Genomic DNA, 23531 nt, shown 5'->3' with positions numbered 1-23531 from the left:
AATCATGCAGATACAGGTCAAGAGCTTCAGTTAATGTTCACATAAAACATCAACAAGAATGGGGGGTGGTGGGGGGGGGGATTATGATCTCTGTGACTTTAAATGTGGCATGGATGTTAGTGCCAGGTGGACTGGTTAGAGTATTTCAGAAACTGCTGATTTCCAAAAACACCAAGTAAGTGGAAATGGCTTGTTGATAAGAGAGGTCCAGCCAGATTGGTTCAATCTGCCAGGAAGGATATAGTAACTCATATAATCACTCTTTCGAACTGTGGTGAGCAAAAAAGCATCTCAGCGTACACAAAACAGCGAACCTACCCCCCAACCTCAAAGTTCGATGTGTTGTCCATTTTGAAATGCTTTTCTTGTTGTAAAGAGTGCTTATTTGACTTACCGTAGGCTTTTTGTCAGCTCAGTCCGGTCATTCTCCATTGATCTCTCTCATCAGCACGGTGCTTCAGTCTGCTGACCCTCCACTCACAGGATTTTTTTTTTTCACGCCATTTTGTGTAAGCTGTTGTGTGTGAAATTCCCAAGAGATTAGCAGTTTATGAAATACTCAAACCAGCCCATCTGACACCAACAAACATGCTTCGGTTAAAGTCACAGAGATCACACTTTTTTGATGTTTGATGTGAAAATTAACTGAAGTTTTTTTTACTTATTTATGCATGATTTCATGCATCATGTGGCTGCCACCTGATTGGCTAATTGAATAACTGCATAAATGAGCAAATGTATGGGGGCTCCTATTAAAGTGGACGGTGAGTGTAGTTCTGCTTGCTAGTGGACTCATGTGTAAGTATCCAAATCAAAGGTGTTTTTACAGGATTAGTACAAAGGATTTAGACCTGATTTCGCTCTGCTCCCTTCCTCTTCGCAGCCTGATGTTTCTGTACTCTTGCCTTTGGATGACCACAGCATGCGCCAGGCTTTATCCACTAACACTGGTGTGACCCGACGCTTGGAGATTTTCTACTAACTCTCGATCAGCATATGTCCTCTCCTGCGTCTGTCCTTCCCCTGTGATTCTCTCGTTCTCTGGCAGGTGTGCTCATGCATTTGTTCTTCAGGTTTTTTCCATCTTTCATCTCATTCCACAGGGCTCAGAGCAACCAAGGCTTGTGAGAAGGCAGTGTGTATCGTTTTTGCCTGTTCTGTGTCACTGCTGTTGTGAAATGAACACATCGTTCATATGTTTTGTTGCTTGTTGCTCCACTTTTCACTTTTTGTTACGCTGTTTGCAAAGTAAAACAGGTGTCTGATCCAGGGTTTTTTCAGTTGTTTGCTTGACTCTGTTGTGTAGCATTTTTCTGTTTTCTGTCTGTCTAGTTTATTTAGACAGACATTCTTCATCTGATTAATATATTCGGATTATGTTTTTGTGTATCTATTGACGATCCTTCCCAGAAGAGTTGGGGCTGTTATGATAGCAATTCTGTGAGAGTAAAACTTCCTGTTAATGCCCATTGTTTTGGAATGGGCACATAGGGGTGAGATGGTCAGGTGTCCACACACCTTTGGCCATATAGTGTAACTAGGAGGACTAGAGAAACAAGGCAACTTGGAGGACTGGGAAATAAATAAACTACAAGTACTGTTAAAACTATGAAGACCATGAAAATCACAGAATAGCATAATTAGATAATTACATGGACTGGAGGACTAGAGAAACAAGGCGACTAGACGGAATAGACATCTAGATAAATTATTGAAGTAGCAGGCTGGGGAAATTGAGGAACTCGGGAACTGCTTTGAAATACATCATGAAATACGTAACAGAGTAACTCTACGAACATTTGCGTGTGTATACTAATTAATGAGACATAAGAAAAATGAACAAGTAGAAATACTAATTATGTAATGAGTAGCATGGGAATGAGGAAAAACAGGAAGTAATATTTCCCTAGTTCCCCAATTCTGCGGTTCCTCTGGTTCCGTCATTTCCATAGTCCTCCTAGCTTCACACGTGGCCTCCAAACTGTCACAAAGTCTTATTAGAAATGCTCCTTCATGTTCAACGATTCAAAATGGCCAACATTCTAATAAGAACACTAACGAGACATGTCAACAGGATTATGGTATAGCCTGACAAATGGGTCATACTTTATCTCTGCCCAAAAATGTTGCCTGGCTAGGCTGTCTCTTCCTAAGTGGTTTGTAGTGGTAGTGACTATATTTCGATGTGTACATGCTAAGAATAATGTTCGTATAATGCAGCGCCGATTATCGACACCACTCACTAATAGACCTATTCACCTTTCACCAGTGTATTTGATTTATTTTTCTTACATATATATATATATATATATATATATATATATATATATATTTATATATATATATTGTTTATTGCGTCATCTTATATTGTTTTAGTATTTACCTGTAGTGGTGTTTGAGAATGTTTTCCTTTTGCTTTGTGATGTCTTTTAATCTAGAAATGATCAATCATGTAAAGTCTCATTCAGTGCACTTTCCTCTCCTTCGCAGGCTTTCAACAAGAACAACTTGATCCTGGAGGAAAGAAATAAATACTTTAATCCCCAATTAGCTGGAAAAACCTACACCAATGCCTATTTCATGGACGTCAACACCTATGATGACTATTAATCACAGTTTTATGACCAGCACTGCTTAATTTGCAATTCCACTACCGTGAACAGTTCATGGAGTCTGTTTTTTTTGTTTGTTTGTTTTTTTGTTCCCCCTCATGGCTTGCATTGCTGTATGATGTTTTATGTGGGACCGTTTTAACATCACACATCAGTAAACCCCCATCAAAACATATTCAGCTCTAACAAGGTGTGTGGACATTACTGCGTAAACTCAACTATGAACAGCAAAAGGATATCTCCTTTTAAACAACTGTTTAAAAAAACTTCGAGAGGGGATCTGATCCCTCTGTAAACTTTCTAGGAAAGACCTTTGGGCTAGGGGTTGGTACTCTTTGCATGATTTTCATCTTTTTATTTCGTTCGTTTGCATTGCATGGTTGATCGCGCTCCAGCAGACCAGGTCGTGTCCTCGATGACCAGATTGACCCTTGACAGCTTTGTCTGCTGTGCTGAATCAGCAGCGACCCCGTGCCTCCCACATTGGTGCCCAGAATATTTGCCTGCCTGAAAAAAAAAAAACAAGTGTAGATACTTTGGTGTCTGGCAAATATGTTTATCTGCTCAAGCTAATACCAGTGGTGGGAATATCTGTGGGTTTATTTTTTTTGTCTTGTACAGTACATTCATCATAAATTGTACATCTGTGTAGCTTTTGTAGACCAAACTCTTATAATGCTTGTTGTTTCGTCCCACTGTAATTCATTAACTTTAAAAAGAGAATTTAACATTTAACAACAAACACACTAACACCTTTTTATAACTGTAATCCTTTGCTAATTTGAATACTAAGATCATATTTATGTTCAGATGTTTAGAACAACATGTCATAACTCCATCATAAACTTATATTTTCTAAAAGGGACACTAATGTTTTTCTCCATCATCTAAAAATTAACGTCATTTCTTCATGATGATAACCAAATTGGTGCTGTATTTTCCAGACGATAAGATGCTTTTTTTTTCTTCTTTGCCTTCTAGTAGGTACTTTCTTGCATTGTATGTTATAAAAATCTGCAGTTTGTTCTGAAATGTTTTGTTATTGTAATGTGCCCATTTGTTTGTGTATTTATGGTAGCCCCGCTACTCTAGTTCTTACGGTAGACTGTAGTTCTGTTTGTTAAACTCTGCTTTTCTTTATTTTGTCTATCGGTATGTACAGAAGAGAAACTAAATACTAGAAGGCCGCTAAAGTGTCATCTCAAAGGTGTTTACAGAAAGACAATAGTTTTTTTTCAACTAAGCATACAGAATTTAGACAAGTATCTAACACTCTGGAGCGACTTATTGTCTGGAAAATATGGTAATGCAGTAATCAGTGCTGGGATATCTGTCGGGTTAAATTTCTACTAATTGTTTTTTGTTTTTTTAATGCAAAAGTTCTGTTCGCTTGTTTTAATGTGCATAAATTAAAACGGCTTCATACAGCTCAGTGTTTCGGTGACTCAGTGTTTCAGTAAACCGCAGTGAGGCTCCAAGCCGTGATGGATGGCATTTCTTACCGAGTTGGGATGCGTGAAGGATACTTTGCGGTGACGTCGATCCTGTTTTGTTTGACATTGTTATGCACAGGAGCACTGTTCTCCGTCAACCTTCAACCCGATGGGCTGATGTGTTTAGAGGGTAATCGAGTGTGTGCAATTAATCAACTCCCACAGCGTGTGAGCAGCATTGGAGTGCTGATATGGCTGATTCCAGTGCAGCTTCAACGGGCGAAGGAATCGATCAGTGTTTATCCCGAGCTGACGTTTGCTGGAGCTGAAATTACTGTCAACGTCCCTCAGGGTCTCACTGTATTTGGGAAGGTGTTAGTGTCTTGTACTATGGAGAGGGATGAACGTTCTGCCCCATTTACACCAATGTGACAGTATGCAAACATTCTCTCAAAGGACTGGCGTACAACCTGAAGCTGACCTTCTGTCTAGATATAATTAGTATCCAGTTGATAAAACTGGATATGAATTAGACCTCAAAAGAAGTTCAGCTTCAGTTAAATGCCAGTCCTTTGAGAGAACAATTGCGTGCACACACACATTTCCATTCACCATACAAATATATAGATATAGACCCTGTCTAGATGTTTGACACAGGGTATGTTACACACTAAGTATGAATCTACAATCAGGTGTCCAGTATATCAGTGATATCAATATAGCATTCATTGGTTGGTGCATTCAGGGTCATGGTGGATCCAGAGCCTATCCTCGGAACACTGGATGCAAAGCAGGGACACGATCAAGATATTTAGCACACAAAATCCTCTTATCGTAGAAATGTCGTGGCTGCATTTGATTTGGAAGGCAATATACCAGCAATTAGCCAGCAATTTTGGGCAGAAGTTTTTCTGATGCAGCATGACTAAAATAAGTGATGACCTTCAATGAAGAAGAAGCGTCAATGAGTTTAAATTATGGTTTAAATTATGTAAACATTTATTAAGGTGTATGTAAACATGGTCATTCTCAAAACAATATTGGGATATCATAAATAAGATATAATGACGCATGTTCATCAAAGTTACACAGAAACCAGCAAAGATTTGAGTATCTGTAATGAATAAATCTATGCCCGATTCATGAAACTAGAATTGACGTTCTAGACGATTGTTAAATATCAAACAAGTGGTGATCTAGCTTCAGCTGCATGGAAACAAGCTCCTTTATTTATATGTCATATGCTATCCTGATGATCCTCAGCTCAAGTTACTGTCTGTGTGGAGTTTTGCATGCTCTTCCTGTGTCCACATGGGTTTCGTCCAACTTCCTAAAACATACTGGTAAGTGGAATATGCTAAATTGTCCCTAGGTTTGAATTTGTGTGTGTGTGTGTGTGTGTGTGTGTGTGTGTGTGTGTGTGTGTGTGTGTGTGTGTGTGTGTGTGTGTGTGAACATGGTGAACCGAGAGGTATCGGGTCCTATCCAATGTGTATTCTTGCCTCATTGCTTGGTTTCATGTGATAGGCTCCGGATCCAATCCGAACCCTGGTTAAGATAAAGCAGTTCCTGAAGATGAATGAATGAATGAATGAATGAATGATGAATTCATCAAACCCCAATTTTCCCGCTTACACATCTAATTTACATGAAACATCTGAACCAATATTAGAAAAGATACCCAAGAATCCACGAAAAAAGTAAATGGAAAGGGGAAATTCAGTGAAGGCGAGTCAGAATGCTTATGAATGAGGTTTCTACAAATAAAGGTGATCTTTCTGAGACAGCACAATCTTTTTTTCCTTTTTTTTTTTAAAATAAAGAGGTTAGACGCCAAAATCAGGTCCAAAAATTTTTTTACGTTTTCCACCTTCCCCTGAGGGTAGCTCAGTGATCTCTATTTATAGATTTTCTATTCATTTTAGAGCTGGATCAGAATTAATTAAAGGCATATTTAATTAAAGCTTTTAATAAATGTATAAATATAGCCAAGTTCCCACACTGAAACAAATCCTTACTTCAAACTAACTACTGAAATGAATCAAATGGAATAACCTGAATAAAAAAACATGCAATGGTATCCAAGTGTCCTTGAATAACAGGCGTGTGAACCTCAGCCCGATGCCTCTTGTACACAAATGCACTTATTACTCAGCTGAATAATTAGTGCGCTAATAAAAACAAACAAAAAAATCCACATCTACACTCACTAGATTTAGATTTGACCTTCATTCCGGCTGATCGTTTTCAGCTTGCTTTACTGACGCATCCGTAACCCGTCATCAGCAGGGGTTGAGAAGATGCATGCATGTGAAATACAGTTGCTTTGCGAATAAGATGGATTATTTACCCAATCACCTTTTTCCTCTACATGCCTAAATTAAACAAAAGGACATAGGACAGAACCATACGTTTAGTGTTATAACTTAATATTAAGTTGAAGCATGAAGCCAGCAGATCATTACAGACTTAAAATGCTTAGAAACTGCCAGTCATGGCAGAGTATGTAATAGTTTGCCCCATATCATTTTTATTATGCCATCAATGAGACCCTGTGACATAATGCATTGCTCAACCAATACAGTTCCATTGTCAAGCTACTGATCGATGTTAGACATCTAATATCAGCGGTCACTGCTTTAGACTTGTTCATTTCATGTAGTGTAGGTATCATGTTCCCATGTTAGATGTCAGAATATCTGACCACAGCTGTGTTTTATTGAAATGTCAGATTCAGTGGTGTAATCCGTTTTGGAGCAGTTGAGTTGGCAGTTTATTAAATATGAAATAGTTGGTGGGTGCCCAAAACTTGTTATATGTGTATATTTCTCTCTCTCCTGACAGTTTTTTTTTTGTTTTGTTATTTATTTATTTTTACAACATTTCTGAACATACCTTAAGGGACATATGTATAGGTATTCATTTAAAGATGGATGGGTATAAAAGGTTATATGTCAAATGTACAGATACTTTCTCTCACCTGTACAGTATGCACTCTAATACAGGGGTTCCCAAACTTTTCCAGGGCGAGGCCCCCGAAATGGCATTAACATTTGACCGAGGCAGCCCTTTTGCAAGATGTCTTTAAAACACATTAAAAATACAGACTTCTGAATATATCCCCCTTTTTTATTATTAATAATTACATCTTACATCTTTACATTACATTAGGAATTGATTGTGTGTGTGTGTGTGTGTGTGTGTGTGTGTGTGTGTGTGTGTGTGTGTGTGTGTGTGTGTGTGTGGTTGTCTGAGAGCGAGAATTTATTTTTCACACCAAATTGTTGAGGCTCCCCGGGCGCCCCCTCTTTGAAAACCACTGCTCTAATACTCACGGCAATACAAATATCAATAAAACAGCAATCTATAACTACTCATGCATATTCCATGAGTAAACAGACCGTACTTTGCACCGAGATAACGTAAACACAAAAGAAATCAAGCTGGCCCTGTTGATTGTTGTCAAGGTCAGAATTGACTGATGTCTTATCAACATTGCCTCCGCTTTGCACATTCATAAGAAATACTCTTGCTCCTACTGGTGTGTATAGTACAGATGCACCGAAATATCAAATAGACACTGAAAAAAGTGCCACCGTGTCATTAATATCGGTGTCCTGTTAAATATGTAAATGTAAATAGGAATATATACGTATATACACACACACAGCCAAAAAACAAAGAGATGGCCCTGTATTTTAAAGATAATTTTGAAAAAATCCAAATAAGCTTTACAGATCTTTATTGAAAAGGGTTTAAACTTTAAACAATGTTTTTCACGCTCGTTCAATGAACCATAAACAATTATTGCACCTGTGGAACAGTCCTTAAGACTCCAACGGTTTACAGGTAATAGTCAATTACGGTCACAGTTACAGTAACTTAGGACACTAAAGAGACCTTTCTACTGACTCTGAAAAACACCAGAAGAAAGATGCCTATGGTGTCTGCTGACCTGTGTGAACATGCCATAGGCCTGCTGCAAGGAGGTGTGAGGACTGCAGACGTATTCAGAGCAATAAACTGCAATGTCTGTAATGTAAGACGCCTAAGACGGAGCTACAGGGAGACAGGAAGGATGGCTGTTCGTCCTTGCAGTGGAAAATTTCATGTAGCCGTGCGTCCCCCCGAGACGTGATCGAGAACTTGCAAATGCCTTGGTGGAAGAGTGGAGTAACATCTCACAGCTAGAACTGACCAATCTGGTGCAGTCCATGAGGATGAGATGCACTCTAGTACTTAAAGCAGCTGGCAGCTTGACCCCCTCAGCTTATTGATATATATATATAAGTATATAAATAGGTATATATTTATAAGTAATAAATATATTTAACAAAAATATTTTTTTATAAACCTGCGTTTTGTTTGCAATTGTTTGATATCCATGAGAGCAGACCATTTTTGTTCTTTTTTTTTTTAAAGAAAATTTTAAGAAAGCAAACAATAAAGACAATTTTTCATAGCCTTCTTTCTTCATAGCTCATATTTACCAAGGGTGCCAATACCTTAAAATCCACCATGAAATACTTCAAGAAATACGAGGTGAAGCTTTTAGATTGACATGCACAGTCCCCTCACTCGTTCGTCATCAAAAATATATATAAGCAGAAGTTGTCCATGCAAGATGGCCCAAGAATCTCAGAAATACAAGCATCCTGCAAGGAAGAGTGGGTGAAACATCCTAAAACAAGAATAGAAAGACTCCTAGCTGGCTATACAAAGCATTTGCAAGCTGTAATCTGCCAAAGGGGGGTGTGTTACAAAGTATTGATAGGTGTCCAAACCTTTGAACATGCCATGACTACTATTAAATTTTTTAAGTTTATCAAATATAAAGCAACTGCTTTTCAAAAATAGTTTGCTGCAGAGGTTGTTTACTTCTATTCACTTTAAACTTTTGCAAACAACTGTAAGCACAAGTATGTAAAAATCAGTGACGTGCGGTGAGGTTCGTGGCTGGGGAGGCACTGACTCTTTCAAAGTCAGATTTACAAATATATGAATTCAACAGAGTAGCATAAATTCACCATTCAACGGGCTGCTTGCACACTGACTACTGGTTATGTTTCATATCCCATATCAGCATTCTTTACACACACACACATATATAGGTAAGGTACATATTTGGCCAAAGATTACGTTAAATTTATAGCGGCTCAGAGAGAGCGCGTTTGCTCTGCGCTCTCCGTGTGTTCTTAATTTGCCATCACAATTCCACAATTCGTGCTCATTCAATACAAATGAAAGTATATATACAGTCCACAACAAAAAAAGACAAATGTGGTTTTATTCTTTAAAATATCTTAATTTTTTTCTTATCTTGTTTTATATAATTTTTTTAGTTTTGTTTTTTTTTTTTTTAAAGGGCTAGTCTTTTATTTTTGTTGTGGACTGTACAGCAGTGTGTGCATGGTCTTACCTTTACTCGTCTGTCATTACTCACGTCATCAAATCCCAAAAACTCCTCCCTCACTTCACAGGCCACTTCACTTTTAGCCAAATAACGCAAGATGACAGAGATCTGGGCTTTGTCTGTGACATCCGTTGTCTCGTCTACTTCTACAGCAACAAATAGGGCTGCATTAATCTCCTTTTTTATATCATTTCTAATCACATCACTTAATGCTTCAATTAAATCGTTCTGAATTCTGTCTGATGAGCCAGAAAACACACTGGATGTCTCCAAATGTCTAGCTAACCCATCATCTTTCTCAGCAAAAGCATGTAATAGTTCTACGTAGTTTCCACGATTAGAAGAGGTCGTACTGTCATCGTTAGCACGAAATGCTAATTGTTGTTTTGCTAGGAAGCAAGTTGCGTTAATGAGGTCTTTTAAAATCTCTCGGTTTTCCTTTACCTTAGCATTGTGGGCGCTAATGTTTAGTCTCCGCTGTTCGCTCAAAGCCAAATCTAGCCTTGGGCTTCCAAAAGTTTTTGAAGCAATTTGGCTTTGAATGTGAGTAGCTGAACTTTCATGCCTGCTGAGGCTTCTTGGGATATTTTTCAAGTCACAAAATCCCGTTGTAGTCCAGACATTGTCACTCGTTGTCACTTATATATATAATCTTCCATTTTTGCAGTCAGAGCATAAAAATAAAAATTAACAGACTGACGCGGTGCACTTGACTTTCTCTACTTGACTTTTTTAGCCAGCATATTACCCACAATGCTGTCTGTCTGTAATACGGAAAGAAGAACAATAGCAGAACGAGCCCGTATGCTCCCATGCGCCCCCTTCAGTGAGGCAGAGGTACTGGCTGCCTCCTCTCCTGCTTTTTCACTGCGGTGTTATGTCAGATCAGCAAGACTAATATGTTATACACATACGTGAAATACATGACCTAGACTATGGAATGTGAGGACATATGATAAAAGTGTGTACAAACATTACACTGGTGACATACGGAGAGATCAATTGCACGTGCTCAAGTTGAGCAAAAAAATAAAAAAATTAGCAGCTCAATCCAGTTTGTTAGGGATTGCACAATCCGAGAGGAGGCTCAGCTCGTCGTCGCCTCCCTTCGCGTCTTTCCCCCGTAATTGAACAGGAAAATACACAAATTCAGCGATATTGAATATAAAAATCATTGGAATGATTGGAATCATACAATAATTACATTTCTATCACAGATAAGTGGACAAATATTTATTTATTTATTTTAATCAATATTTGTTTTTTTTTTTACATTTCATGATGACACAGGGGAGGCACTGCCTCCCCCGCCCGCACGTCACTGGTAAAAATCAATTCCTGTAACAAGCCTTCTAATTAGTTACTAGCTTTTTGATATAACCGTACTAATGATGCCTCCGTCTGCTCTCGGAATTATTGTAAATAAATGTGAGTTTTGAAACCCAAATGTTCTACTTTGACTGTTTGCATTATGTATGGGCCTACACTGTTTATTTTTACAACAAAGAGAGTATGCCAAAATAGATACAGCCAACTAACTAGTTAATTTTAGCGGTGTATCTGAACATGCACACACACACACACACACACACACACACACACAAAAAAAAAATATTATAACCTCATGATCATATGAAGGCGGCAACAGTTTACTTTCTCACTTCTGAAGTGTGATGGCCAGTAGAGTGTTAACTGTATTAAAATGAGACAGTGTTCATTACACTGACAGAAACGTGAAAGTGTTTTTGTATTTTTGTGCACACACACACACACACACACACACACACACACACACACACACACACACACATTTAGGTCTACACTGGCAGTGCTTGTGTAAGCTACTTTCATGCAAACAACATTCACTGACACTAAATACTGACACATGCATATTTTTGTGTAGCTGTCATGTATCAAGAAACTCTGGACTCCACTTCCCATCAGCCACTGCACTGCACTAGCTGTCACATGACCACCTGCACCTGACTCACGTTTTGTTAATGAGCACCCGTGTGTATATATAGTCCTTGTCTGCACTGTTTGCTTGTCTTTTGTTGTCCTAGACTCTTGTCGTTTATGTCTTGGTGTTTAGTTTCATGCCACAGTGTTATCCAAGTTGTCTTAGTGTCTTTGTTTCATCGTACGTTTGTTTCAATAAATGTCATTATCTGCACTTGCTTCTGGCTCAACCTCGATACGTGACAGTAGCTAGTTATAGTTTTGTTGTTTAGTTAACTATAGGTTTATTTGTCCTTTTGGATCTACCCAACTGCACCTTTTATTGTCTAGATATAGCTAACTACTTATGTAGCTACAAAAGCTAAGGCTTACAAGTAGAGGTGGCTAGAAAAAAAAGTTACTTTTACTAGGTAACATCTAGTTAAGCCTGTAGCTATATTGCCTCATATTTATTGCCAATTTCATCAGTGCCAACAAATTGTACCTTGAAAAAAACAAAAATTAGTCCAGTCACCTAAATATGTTGAAATGACTTGGATCACAAAGCCCATTTTTAAATAATCAGACTGACATTGTGTCTGTGGCTTTACTTTTGATGATACATCCATCAGCACAAAACGGCTTTAATTCTGTCTTCCTTGTTCGACATCTCATCTGGCAGCAATTATCTATGCTTCATTGATGATGGCTCCTTCTTTCCTTGGAGGCAAAGAAAAGGAAGAAAATTGCCTTCATAATATCTAGCCTTGTTTCAGAAATAAAAGTCTACACTACCGAGTTAGGCTGAGGTCATGTCGGGCACTGGTAAGGGCCGTGGCTCATTACACATTAGGATACTGATAACTCAATTTCCCGTGACACAACTGAGTACTCGCACTGTAAAACAATAAAATAAATCAATATAAATAAAAACTTACAAAGATGAAATTTTATCCAGCATATAAATAATAAAGCTTGATCACATGCATTTCCGTCATGGTTCTTAAAGCAGGATTGTGAATCTTTAAAAAATCATTAAACACTTAAAAGCTATTAGACTCTTACAAACCATGTATAGAACGTCAAATAAAGTAAAAAAAATCGCTAACGTAATCATCTGAGATTGCATTAATAAGAACAAGCTATGTACATTTGTAGAGGGAAATTGGCCGAGAGGCTTCAGAAAACGTGATGTCATTTCCAGTAATGCAACATAGTGAGCATCGATGCTCCCTGGTTTTTGTGGTGCATTGTGGGATTTTTTTTAGCGAGCGAACGTTCCAGTGCACTGAAAGATTTTGCGATTGAGACAGCCCTTAGAAATGGCCAACTCCCTGATCAGTGCCCTGACTACTGAACTGACTGAGACATTATAGAACTTATCCAAGATTCTATTGTGATCATCTGGTGCAGTGTAACAAGTAATAATCTTAAAAGCCCACTGTAATCACACAGTGCACCTGGCTTTACAAAGACATCGGGATCATTGCAATTTAACCTGCACAAACTTATTCTCAGCATGAACTTTTATGGGTATATTTTCTTGTCAGCTTAGGAATCAATTAATCAATGAATGAATTCAGACCCAGAGGAAAGAAAGCATAGTATTGGGTGAATAACGGAGACAGGAGCATGTCTGCGCCAGGATGAGGATATTCATCCCCTCCAAAACATCTGGCTCTGCAGGTGCAAACCACCCCGCAGGATTCAGCTGCAGGAAGTCTGAGCTGCGTGCCAATCTCCAATCAAGTCACGACACGTTTAATTAGCAGCTGCACTGTCCGATTTGCTCTCGTTTGTTCAGCTCTGAATCAAAACAGTTGTGTTCTGCCACGTCCAGTGCTTCTGCGCCAACTCTCTACATCTAAGAGCTCTTTGACGACTCCGAACTCTTGAAACATTGTCACTGAAAGGGTTCTTATAGAGCTTTCAGCTGTCATTCATAATTAGCACACTAAATTGCACAAAGGCAGTCAGTGTGGGTGAAGATGATGAAAAGTCTGAATAGAATAAGAAATACATTCATTGTAATAAGTCTTGCTGAAATGAGTCGATCACGACATCTGTTAATAATTAGTGTGGATCGTTATTTAAATTGAATTCAAATGTTCTCCATGTTCTGGTGGATGCATCAATAATTCCATTTTTTTTTTTTTTTTTTTTTGCTATAGGACTTACAGAAATTATGATAAATACACAGCACCTCAAATGTCCAGCCGAACTTGATGGTTTTGCATATATCAACTTCACGTTATCAAAATGGATCATTTTAAATGTTATTTAAGATTGTGTAACAACTACTGTAGCTATTTCAGGTTATTTTGTATGACTCTACAGTATTTGGGTATGTTCATCTAGTTCTAGTGCTAGCATTCTCCACATTCCGTGCACAAAACATAAAAATAGTGGTGAAAGGTTTTTGTTGCTTTTTTTTAAACTGTTTTTTTTTTTTTTTTTTTTTTAACTTTTACTGCCATGTTGCTGTTACACTGTTAGACTAAAGATTGTAGATTTATTCTATTTTTATACACTTTATTATATATTCTTATATTTTATATTGTTATTTTCATCTTTCTGTCAATGCTATTATTCACTGCATCATCATTACTTGTTTATATTAACGTTTTATTGATCTTTTTTTTTTTTTATTTTACACTATAAAGAACTTTGAGCTGCATTTAAATGTATGAAAGGTGCTAAATTTACAAATGTATTTAATTATCATTATTATTATTATAATTATATTAGTATTAGTATTATTATTATTATTATTAATAATAATAATAATAATAATAATAATAATAATAATAATAATAATAATAATAATATTGTTAATGATCAAAGTTGTTATTTTTGGTAAATTGTTAATCTATCAAATTGATGGCTAGTTAAATTCTAGGTATTTTTCCCAAGCTGTGAAAACTTACTTATTTTGTCCGTAACATAGTTGACCAGAATATAGCTAGCATCTCTGCTTTTTGAAAGAAAAAAAAGAGAGAAAAAAATCCAAATATAAAATGACCCATATAAGGACTCTCGGTGCAATCATCCAAGTGCAAAGTATATGTGCTGTGTTATTATACCAGTTGTCATCCATTATTATCTTCTCCTTTAATGTTTTCTCGATTCAGATTTTTGTCTTTCCTTGTCCATGTCGTTTGCACATTGCCTGACCATTGCCTGTTCTACAACTTCTTTTTCTATCTCACGTATTGGATCTTGCTTGAAACTTTCTGAATAAGGCTGTTGTGTAAGTACCACAGGCTGGATATGGCTTATAACACACAGTTACCACACATTTAAAGACAGTAAATTAATACGAGTGACAATGCTAGCTAGATTCATATCCTGCCTCTTTAAATCTGAGATTAGTGCCCTTCCACAAGAACTCAAGTACTCATTCACTCCCTCTGAGGTGTACTTGAGTTGACAACAATAAAACAAAATTCTCTTCTTAAATGACTAGAAATCAAATTCTGTTTCCAATGTTAAAGCAGCCTCATTAGCCAACCAAGCCACCTGAGAGCCAAGATTTGTACATTAAAAACTCTTTTGGTATCATGTGTTGATAAATGCTCGTTCTATTTTTGGAGGACAAGAGCAATATTCAGTTCTGAAAACCTCTGTACACAACCAGAGTGGTGAAACATTTTAAAAAGTCTTTGGAGAACAAGATGGCCCTAGACTTTGTGAACTCTCGAGCACGTGTGACATAATGTCGTTCTGTTGTGGTGTAATTCATCGTCACTTCAATTTCTTGCGCAACTGATTGCATTCCAGAAGATGGTGTGATGACGTGAATGACACATTTACTGCTTTACTTTAAAAAAAAAAAAAAAAAAACATATTAATTTCCAATTATGGCACTTATAAGCCTGTGCACCGTCACTGAGTTTAAAAAAAAAAAAAAGGATGCAACTTTTCATTGCAGTCATCAGTCAGTGGCAAATGCCAGCTGGGTTTTCTCATCAGTCTCAATGTCATTTCATAAGGGAGGCCAAATACAAAATTAACAAGCAAGCTGTCTTAACTCAACATGGGTTAGCATCACCCTGAACATGACCTCTCCATATGAAAGCTCATATATAAACTCTGGATCACAGCCTTCATCAGTGCTTCATCTTATCACTAGCCAGGTCATAAATAGTAGGAGCAGTATAGCACCATGTGACACAGTATATGCACAGCTGTCTCAAATCACATACTTATGTACTATTCTACATAGTTATTACTACTAACATTTATTATTAGTACTAACATTTCCTCTTTTCCCATTAAAGTTAATGTAGGAATTTTCAAAACCTCTAATGAAGCCTTCGTACCAACCAAAAGGACTGTTACGCATACCTCTCTTCTGGATTTTCTAGATTAGTAAATGCTTTGAATGTACGGTTACCATTTTCCTTTCATGACAACAAAATTAACTTTGCTACCGTATTAAATAAGATTCTGGGATTGTTTTTTGTTGTTTTCTATTAAGGTGGAGAAATATGCTAAGCTATCAGCACTAAGAGCTTTTCTATAGCTAAGGCGGCTCTCTTTCTATGCAATTTGGAGTACTTGTCTCAGAAGTATTTACATGTACTGTATGTTCTAATTTTCAACTCGTCTGTTTTAAGGTGTGCCTATGAATGTTATGCCAGGTTACTAGTTTTTTAGAGTGTACTGGAATGTTGACTAAGTATTCAGTCACCTCATTGAGTTCTGTGGGGTCAGACTCTGAATCAGTCGAGGTCTCTGGGGAATTTTCAGTAAAATAATGTACAGTAGTTGGGGGGCATGGTGGCTTAGTGGTTAGCATGTTTGCTTTACACCTCCAGGGTTGGAGGCCCGAATCCCGCCTCCTCCCTTTGTGCACGTAGTTTGCATGTTCTACCCGTGCTTTGGGGGTTTTCTCTGGGTACTCTGGTTTCCTCCCCTAATCCAAAGACATGCACTGTTTGACATTTCCAAATTATCCGTAGTGTGTGAATGTGTGTGTGATTGTGCTCTGGGTTGGCATCCCATCCAAGGTGTCCCATGCCTTGTGCCCCGAGTTCCCTGGGATAGGCTCCAGGCAGGATGGCAGGGGGAGTTTGGCTCTTTTCAGCCTCTGCAGGAAGTGGCTGTGGTGCTGGGCCTTCTTGGCTATGTAGGTGGTGTTGAGAATCCAGGAGAGATCCTCAGTCATGTGCATACCAAAAAAACTTTGGAGTTTTTGATTCTCTCCACAGTTGTTTCGCTAACGTGTCTACTCGGATCCTTTTGAAGTTGACAATCATCTCTTTAGTCTTATCAGCATTAAAAGATACATAGTTACCTCTATACCATTCTGTGAGCTCCTTCCCCTCCTCCTTGTATGCTGGCTTATCGTTGTTGCTGATGAGGCCCACAGCTGTAGTGTTATCAGCAAACTTGATGATTTGGTGATCTGAACGGTACTTTGCAGTACCCTCCTGCGTCAGCAGGGTAAACAGCATTGGACTGAGCACACAGCCCTGGGGAGCACCAGTTTTCAGTGTGGTGGTTCTGGAGGTGGTGTTGCCAATACTGATGGGGTGGGGTCCAAGGAGATGTTAGAGGCTCTCGAGTGCACCTTAGCCACCCTCGAGATCAGTAGGGGAGAACAACAAGAGTTCCTCCCTGGTTAATGCCACGGCCCACTCCCCTGTCAGAATAAAGTGGACCTCTACAGGGAGAGGAGACATCCTGACAGCTGCCCCGCTATGGAACTCCCCCAGATAACTAGATAGAGTTAGTAAATGAGTATCCCTGACCCTCCTCGAAGAAACAGGTACATCCCTTTTTAGGGTTGGCAAGATATTACAGGATGTTTGTGGTTACCTTCTCGCCTCTAGCCTCCCCCCTCTCAGACCTCACCAAGAAGGGCCAGTCGGACTGAGTATGGTGACCCGAGGAGACGGAGAGGGAATTCCAACCCTCAAGCAGGCACTCACCAGCTCCCCATCCTGCGGAATCCCAACTTCAACCTGCCCTTCACGGTCCACTTCACGGTCCTATACATGAGCAGAAACCTAACCCACACCAAGACAAAGTATGCAGCCATGAAGAGAAAAGCCCTGGCAATAAAGTTGGGCTTTAAAGGATAAATAAATCCAATAAAGGAGCTGCGTTATTACCTGGCAGGTAATCACTTCACCCTCATGACTGACCATGCTCCTTTGCAGTGGATGGCCAGAGCAATGGACACCAATTCCAAGGTAACCAGCTGGTTTCTCTTGTTGCAGAACTTCTCTTTCCAGGCAGCAGCGAGCAGGGGCCCACCATGGAAATGCAGATGACCTCTCCTGAAGGCATGCCTTATGGACCCAGCATCTTCTGGCAGTAGGCTCAGAGTTGAGGGGGGGTACTGTGATGACAGGTGCGCAGCCCACACACACACAAACAAACGCACTCGTCGCATGACTGCCGGCTGGGTGCTGAACGGACAGCCGCGTTTCAGCACCCTGCGTGTTGTGGACAGCATGAGAGCACATGGCTGCAGGACGGAGCAGCAGAAATACACATGGCTGGCGGCCAATGCGTGGAGCGGCTGCTCCTCACCCTCCTGCAGAAGACAGGAGAGTATAAAAGGGCACAGCCAACACAAAGAGGTGAGCAAGTTCTCCTGTCACGTTCATGCTGAAACATGTGTCCCTATTTATCACAAAAGCTGATGCAGAATAAGACAGCACAGACAAGGAAGCTCCCTGGCCACTCTGCACCCTTGGCCAGTACCACTCTTTAACTGGTGAAATGTTATGTATAGTGGATACCATTAAGGACCAATAATGGTAGTGGTAATGGTTTTAATGCTTGTAATGGTATTTGTAGTAGAAACCTTGTAGTGGAAATTTCTGTGGTGGTTTCTATTGTTTATTTCAACAGGGTAAATTTATCTTCATATTGCCTCGAGCAAATATCAATTGATATATTTTAACACTTATGTCATCTAGTGTATATATATATATATACATACTAGGCAATATATAAATAGGCTATTCTGAACCTGCAAATGGAGTAAATTTATTTAGATCTTTGCATGTAATGCTGAGGAATAGTTCACCGTTCCTCAGACAATTAGACTACCTAAGACATCTAGCCTTTAGGCATTCTTAGTGTAAGCCAAGGATTGTGTATTTGAGTCCATCCAGGATGTTTAATTAGACACAGCTTTAGCCTAGTAGTTAAGGTTTTGTGCTAGTGCCTGGAAGGTTAATACAAATCCCACTGGTTTTGAGCACGATTGCGCCTTCAGGAATGTGGTCTTGTTAGCATAGTATGTAGCGCATCAGTCTCATAATCTGAAGGTTGTTGATCCTCATGTCAGGTGGCTAGAAGGTTTCAGCATACTCGAATGTTATAGAAGTGCTTAGCAGTTAACATTCTGTGTTAAAGAGCAGAAGGGTGTAAAGCTGTAATATCCCATTTCTACCAGTGCACTAAACAAGGCCTTAACTGTCTCAGCTTTGGTTTTAGCTTTATATAAAAGCTACTTGACATGTGAAAATGGCCTGGATGATTAAAAACCTTTGTATCTAAATCTTCTTATGCAGTCCATTCTGCTGAAAGCATCAAATATGACCATCGTAAATTATTTCTTGTTGCAGCTGAAAGCACTTTTGAGAAAGGCCATATTATCTCACTCTGTGATGTATTTACTGTATTGTTCTGAATTGAACTATACATATATAGAGTTCATTCATAAGGCCTTGGGGGAGAGTGTGAATCACATTCCTATGGATAAAAAGTGAATCTAAAAGCCATTGGTGCACAAAGCACAATGAAGAAAATAGAAAAGGTATCCCATTTCCAGCCGGAGTTTCGCTGAGCTCATCATCATTGTGCACTGATGCCAGTCATTTATAGCTTCATTCACAGAGATAATTGAGTCTTTGGAAACCGTGAGATTTACCTTTAGGGAAAACAGAGCGTTATGCAGCCGCTGGCATGATCATGTCACAATATCAGTTCAGTCAGGGTGTCAAAGATCCTTTGTCTTTTCTAGACATGACTTAATTCAGTACTGTTTTCATCACCTCGGGCTGTGCGGTATGAAACATCGCAGCTCAGTGTGAAACATGAGGTGACAGTTTGTTGGAAGTGTGAGAACAAATAAGACAGAATTGTTGTATATTAGATTTTAAGAGTATTTTTCAAATGAGATTTGATCCGTCTTCAACAGAATGAATCCAAAATGTCTACTTTTACTTTTTTTTTTCTTTTTTTTTTTTTTTTTTTTTAAATCTGTAGGGATGATAATAGGAGTGTAGTGTTAGTTGTTAACAACCTTTTGCTATGGCACTCGAAATTGATTCCCATTAATGTTTCTAGTACTTGATGGTAGTTGAATTATTAAATCCAGTTTATATATATATATATATATTTTTAAAGGCACACCTCTGTCTAAATAAAGCCTAAAAGCTGACAGTGCATGGCAGAGCAAAAAAATAAGCCATGATGTCAAAGGAATTTTCTGTAAGACCTCTAAGACAGGATGGTGTTAAGACAAAGTTTTGGTTTAGATCACAAAGAAATTTGTGCAGTTTTGAAAGTCTTGAGGTACATCGTGGCTTCCATCATTCTTAAATGGAAGTTCTGAATCACTGATGCCCTTCCTAAAGCTGGCTGTCCATCCAAATTGAACAAACAAGGCAAATGGAAGAAAAATTAACCAAGAACCAGAAAGTCACTCTGAGAGAAATGTGAATATAGGTGCCACCATCAGAAGGATAACCAACAATGACAAAAGCCATTCCTCTGTAAAAAGGCCAACAGGTACGCAAAGGACTCTAAATCTGCTCTAAAGGTGCTCTCAGGTCATCTAGATGGTAGATACTATAGGCTAATGAAAAAATATTGAACTCTTTGGCCTAAATGCCAAGCATGACATTGGAAAGAAACCAATTTCATCCCTTCAATGAAGCACATTACTGGTAGCATCATATTGTGAGGATGTTTTTTCAGCAGCAGGAACTGAAAGGCTTGTCATGATCAAGCAAAAGATGAAAGGGTCAAAAAATAGAGATATCTTTTAGGAAAAACGTTCTCAGAAGCACTCGGGACTTTTTAGAGACTATTCACCTTCCAACATAACAATTGCACAAAACACAGACAAATCAAAGCAAATTGTCAGGTCATGTTCATTTGAGTTCAAATCAGGGTTTGTGACAAGTTTGTGAATGTCCTCACCTGGTCCAGTGAAAACAAAATGTTTGTATGTCATTAAAGAAAGTAGCATATTACACTTTTCAGACGAAGAACGAAGAACACAATGAAGGATGTTGCGTTTTGCTGCAAAAATAAGAAGTAAGTGTGACAGTCAAAGTCTCCAAAAGAACTGTGGCTGGTTCTACAAGATGCTCCTTAGAAAAGATGCTCCTTAGTTCCTTAGAAAACTGCACAAATTTTACCTGAGACTACTAATATATATATATATATATATATATATATATATATATATATATATATATATATATATGTGTGTGTGTGTGTGTGTGTGTGTATGTATGTATGTGTATATATATATATATATATATGTGTGTGTGTGTGTATGTATGTATGTGTATATATATGTATATATATATATATTAGTAGTCTCAGGTAAAATTTGTGCAGTTTTCTAAGGATATATATATATATGTGTGTGTGTGTGTGTATGTATGTATGTGTATATATATACATACATACATACACACACACACACACATATATATATACACATACATACATACACACACACACACACACACACACACACACATATATATATATATATATATATATATATATATATATATATATATATATATATATATATATATATATATATATATATATATATATATAATTTATTTTTTTATTTTTTTTTAATTTACTGCTGTTTACTGCTCTATACGGATTTTTTTCATTATTTTGAAGGTACCTTTGCTCTACAGCATTTCTTTGCAGGTGCCTAAAACTTTTGCACAGTACTGTATATAGATGGGGGGAAAAAATATTGATTTGCAAACATATTAAATGTGTTTCCATTTAATTTATTTATTTATTTATTTGAAACTTTTTAAGCATGACGACATTACATTTACATTTTACATTTATTCACTTAGCAGACGCTTTTATCCAAAGTCAACGGACGCTTGACTATACTTACCCACATAATGGGAAAACATGTCACATGTTGCTGTTTAATATCAGCAGACAGCCAACAAAGATGAAAAATGGCTTTCGGATAGCTGTGAATGTCCAGCATTTTACCAAATTAATATGGAAATGTTTTATTTACTTTTTAATCTGATCTAGGCTATCTTCCTGCAAAGATCATGTTGGGTAATGAACCTGTGGTACTGGTACAAGTATGCCTAATGAAGCCTAAAACCTTACTAGCTGATTTTCTCACACAGTGAATATAATACTTTGATCAAGTACATGCCATGGTGAAATGGACGTATTATGGCATGATCGTTCGAGTTTGTTATCAGATACTGGCTGTCTAAATGTCTCTGATGCACTGCAGTCAGATAGAGGCAAAAGAGAACCATGTTTCAGTTTGGCAAAGTCTGTCGTTTTCAGAACTTCATATAGTAGAAAGCGAGAAAGTTTTTACCTGGTCACCATGCATATTGCAACAGTAAGACTTGAAGCACTCAGGTATGTTATTTATGCAGGTCAAAAGTTTTCTCGGAGTCCTCCACTTATGATAAACCTTAAAACAAAATATGCTATAAAAAAAAAAAACAGAAGTTCAGACTCAACTCACATACTCACTTTATATCTTTAACGACCTTCAGAAGGTTAAAAAAATGTTTATTGATGGCATTGCCGGCTCCATCACTCTGATCTTGCAGAAATCCTGTTATGCCGCAATTTGAGATGCTGCTGTTGCTGTTGCTGCTGCTGCTGCTGTTGTTGTTGTTGTTGTTGTTGTTGTTTTAAAAGCATTTGCATTCAGCAAACTTCCTCTACGCTTAGCCTTGATTAATGGTCGCACTCTGAATCTGGACGTATTACAGCAGGGACTGGCACTCACAGAGGAACTTACCTATAACAGGAGAAAGATGGAGCTTAATGATCCAGCATCAGGCTCAACTCACTATAGAAACGCATTCCAAAAACTCAGTATTGTTTAAGGTACATCTTAAGACTGCGATATTAATGCACCTGTTAAGTGTTGCTGAGGAGTCGTTGGGGGAACAAAGCTGCACATTATATATTATATATATATTGTATATATTATATAGATTTGACAGATAAGATGATGACTAATAACACAGGCTGAATCAAATGTAAGCACAGAGCAGAGCACTTGAGAGTTAAGGGAGAAACACAAGTATCCAGCACTGAATACAATTTACAGCATATAAAAACGTGGGATGTGTGACTTGAATTTCTGTTTCTATGTGAAAAAGGAAAGGCCAGTGCAAGCAGATATACGTATGTATCAAGTTTCTTCAAGAATTTTTAATCATGCTTGTCTCACCCATCCCAGTTACATGAGACATTTGACACATCTTGCAAAATGAGATCCCGTTCATCCCACTTTTTTCCACTATGTCTTCTTTTTCACTTGCATGTGAGTGAAGAATAAATTCTACAGAACTAAATAAAATCACGCACTTCCACTTTTGTGTGGCACGGTGGTCGGTGGGTAGCATCGCTAACTCCAGGGTCCCTGATTCAATCATGAGCTCATGTTACTCCCTGTGTGTACCAGTGTTGTATTCCTCTGGGTTCTCGAGTTTCCTCCCACATCCTAAAACATACCAGTAGGTCATGTGGCTACTCTAAATAGCCCATAGGTGTGAATGTGTGTGTGCATGGTGTCCTGTGGTGAAATGGCATCCCATCTAGGGTGTATAGCCACCTTGTCCACCACAACCTTAATTAGGATAAAGTGGTTACTGGAAATTTATGAATGTATGAACTTCTACTTCCCATTCCAGTATTTTGCCTCCCTAGTAGAATAAGTGTTCAGGTCAGTTATGGTCCACAAGATGATTTTTACTTAAAGTACAGAAATTGAGAATGCAGATTGTACAGTGATACACTGTAATAGATATAGCAGTAACTTCACTGAACCTTTTGAAGTCCTGTTCTAAAGGTGAATAATGACAAAATATTTAGCTCTTGCTGGAAGTTTTGCCTCGTAAAATCAAT

General features: G+C 38.2%; 1 protein-coding gene across 1 annotated transcript in view; it reads left to right on the top strand.

Annotated features, from left to right (window-relative positions):
* sema5a (sema domain, seven thrombospondin repeats (type 1 and type 1-like), transmembrane domain (TM) and short cytoplasmic domain, (semaphorin) 5A) overlaps positions 1–4039 on the top strand; it is a 231168-nt gene extending 227129 nt beyond the window's left edge. Inside the window, exon 23 of the mRNA XM_053674919.1 lies at positions 2491–4039. Within this exon, the coding sequence (XP_053530894.1) occupies positions 2491–2610 (120 nt within the window). The 3' untranslated portion in view covers positions 2611–4039. The remainder of the gene's footprint in view (positions 1–2490) is intronic.
* The last annotated feature ends 19492 nt before the right edge of the window (positions 4040–23531 follow it).

Source organism: Ictalurus punctatus, chromosome 23, assembly GCF_001660625.3.
Source record: "Ictalurus punctatus breed USDA103 chromosome 23, Coco_2.0, whole genome shotgun sequence".
NCBI lineage: Eukaryota > Metazoa > Chordata > Actinopteri > Siluriformes > Ictaluridae > Ictalurus > Ictalurus punctatus.
Note: the sequence above shows the minus strand (reverse complement) of the source record. Positions and strands in the feature narration are given on the sequence as shown.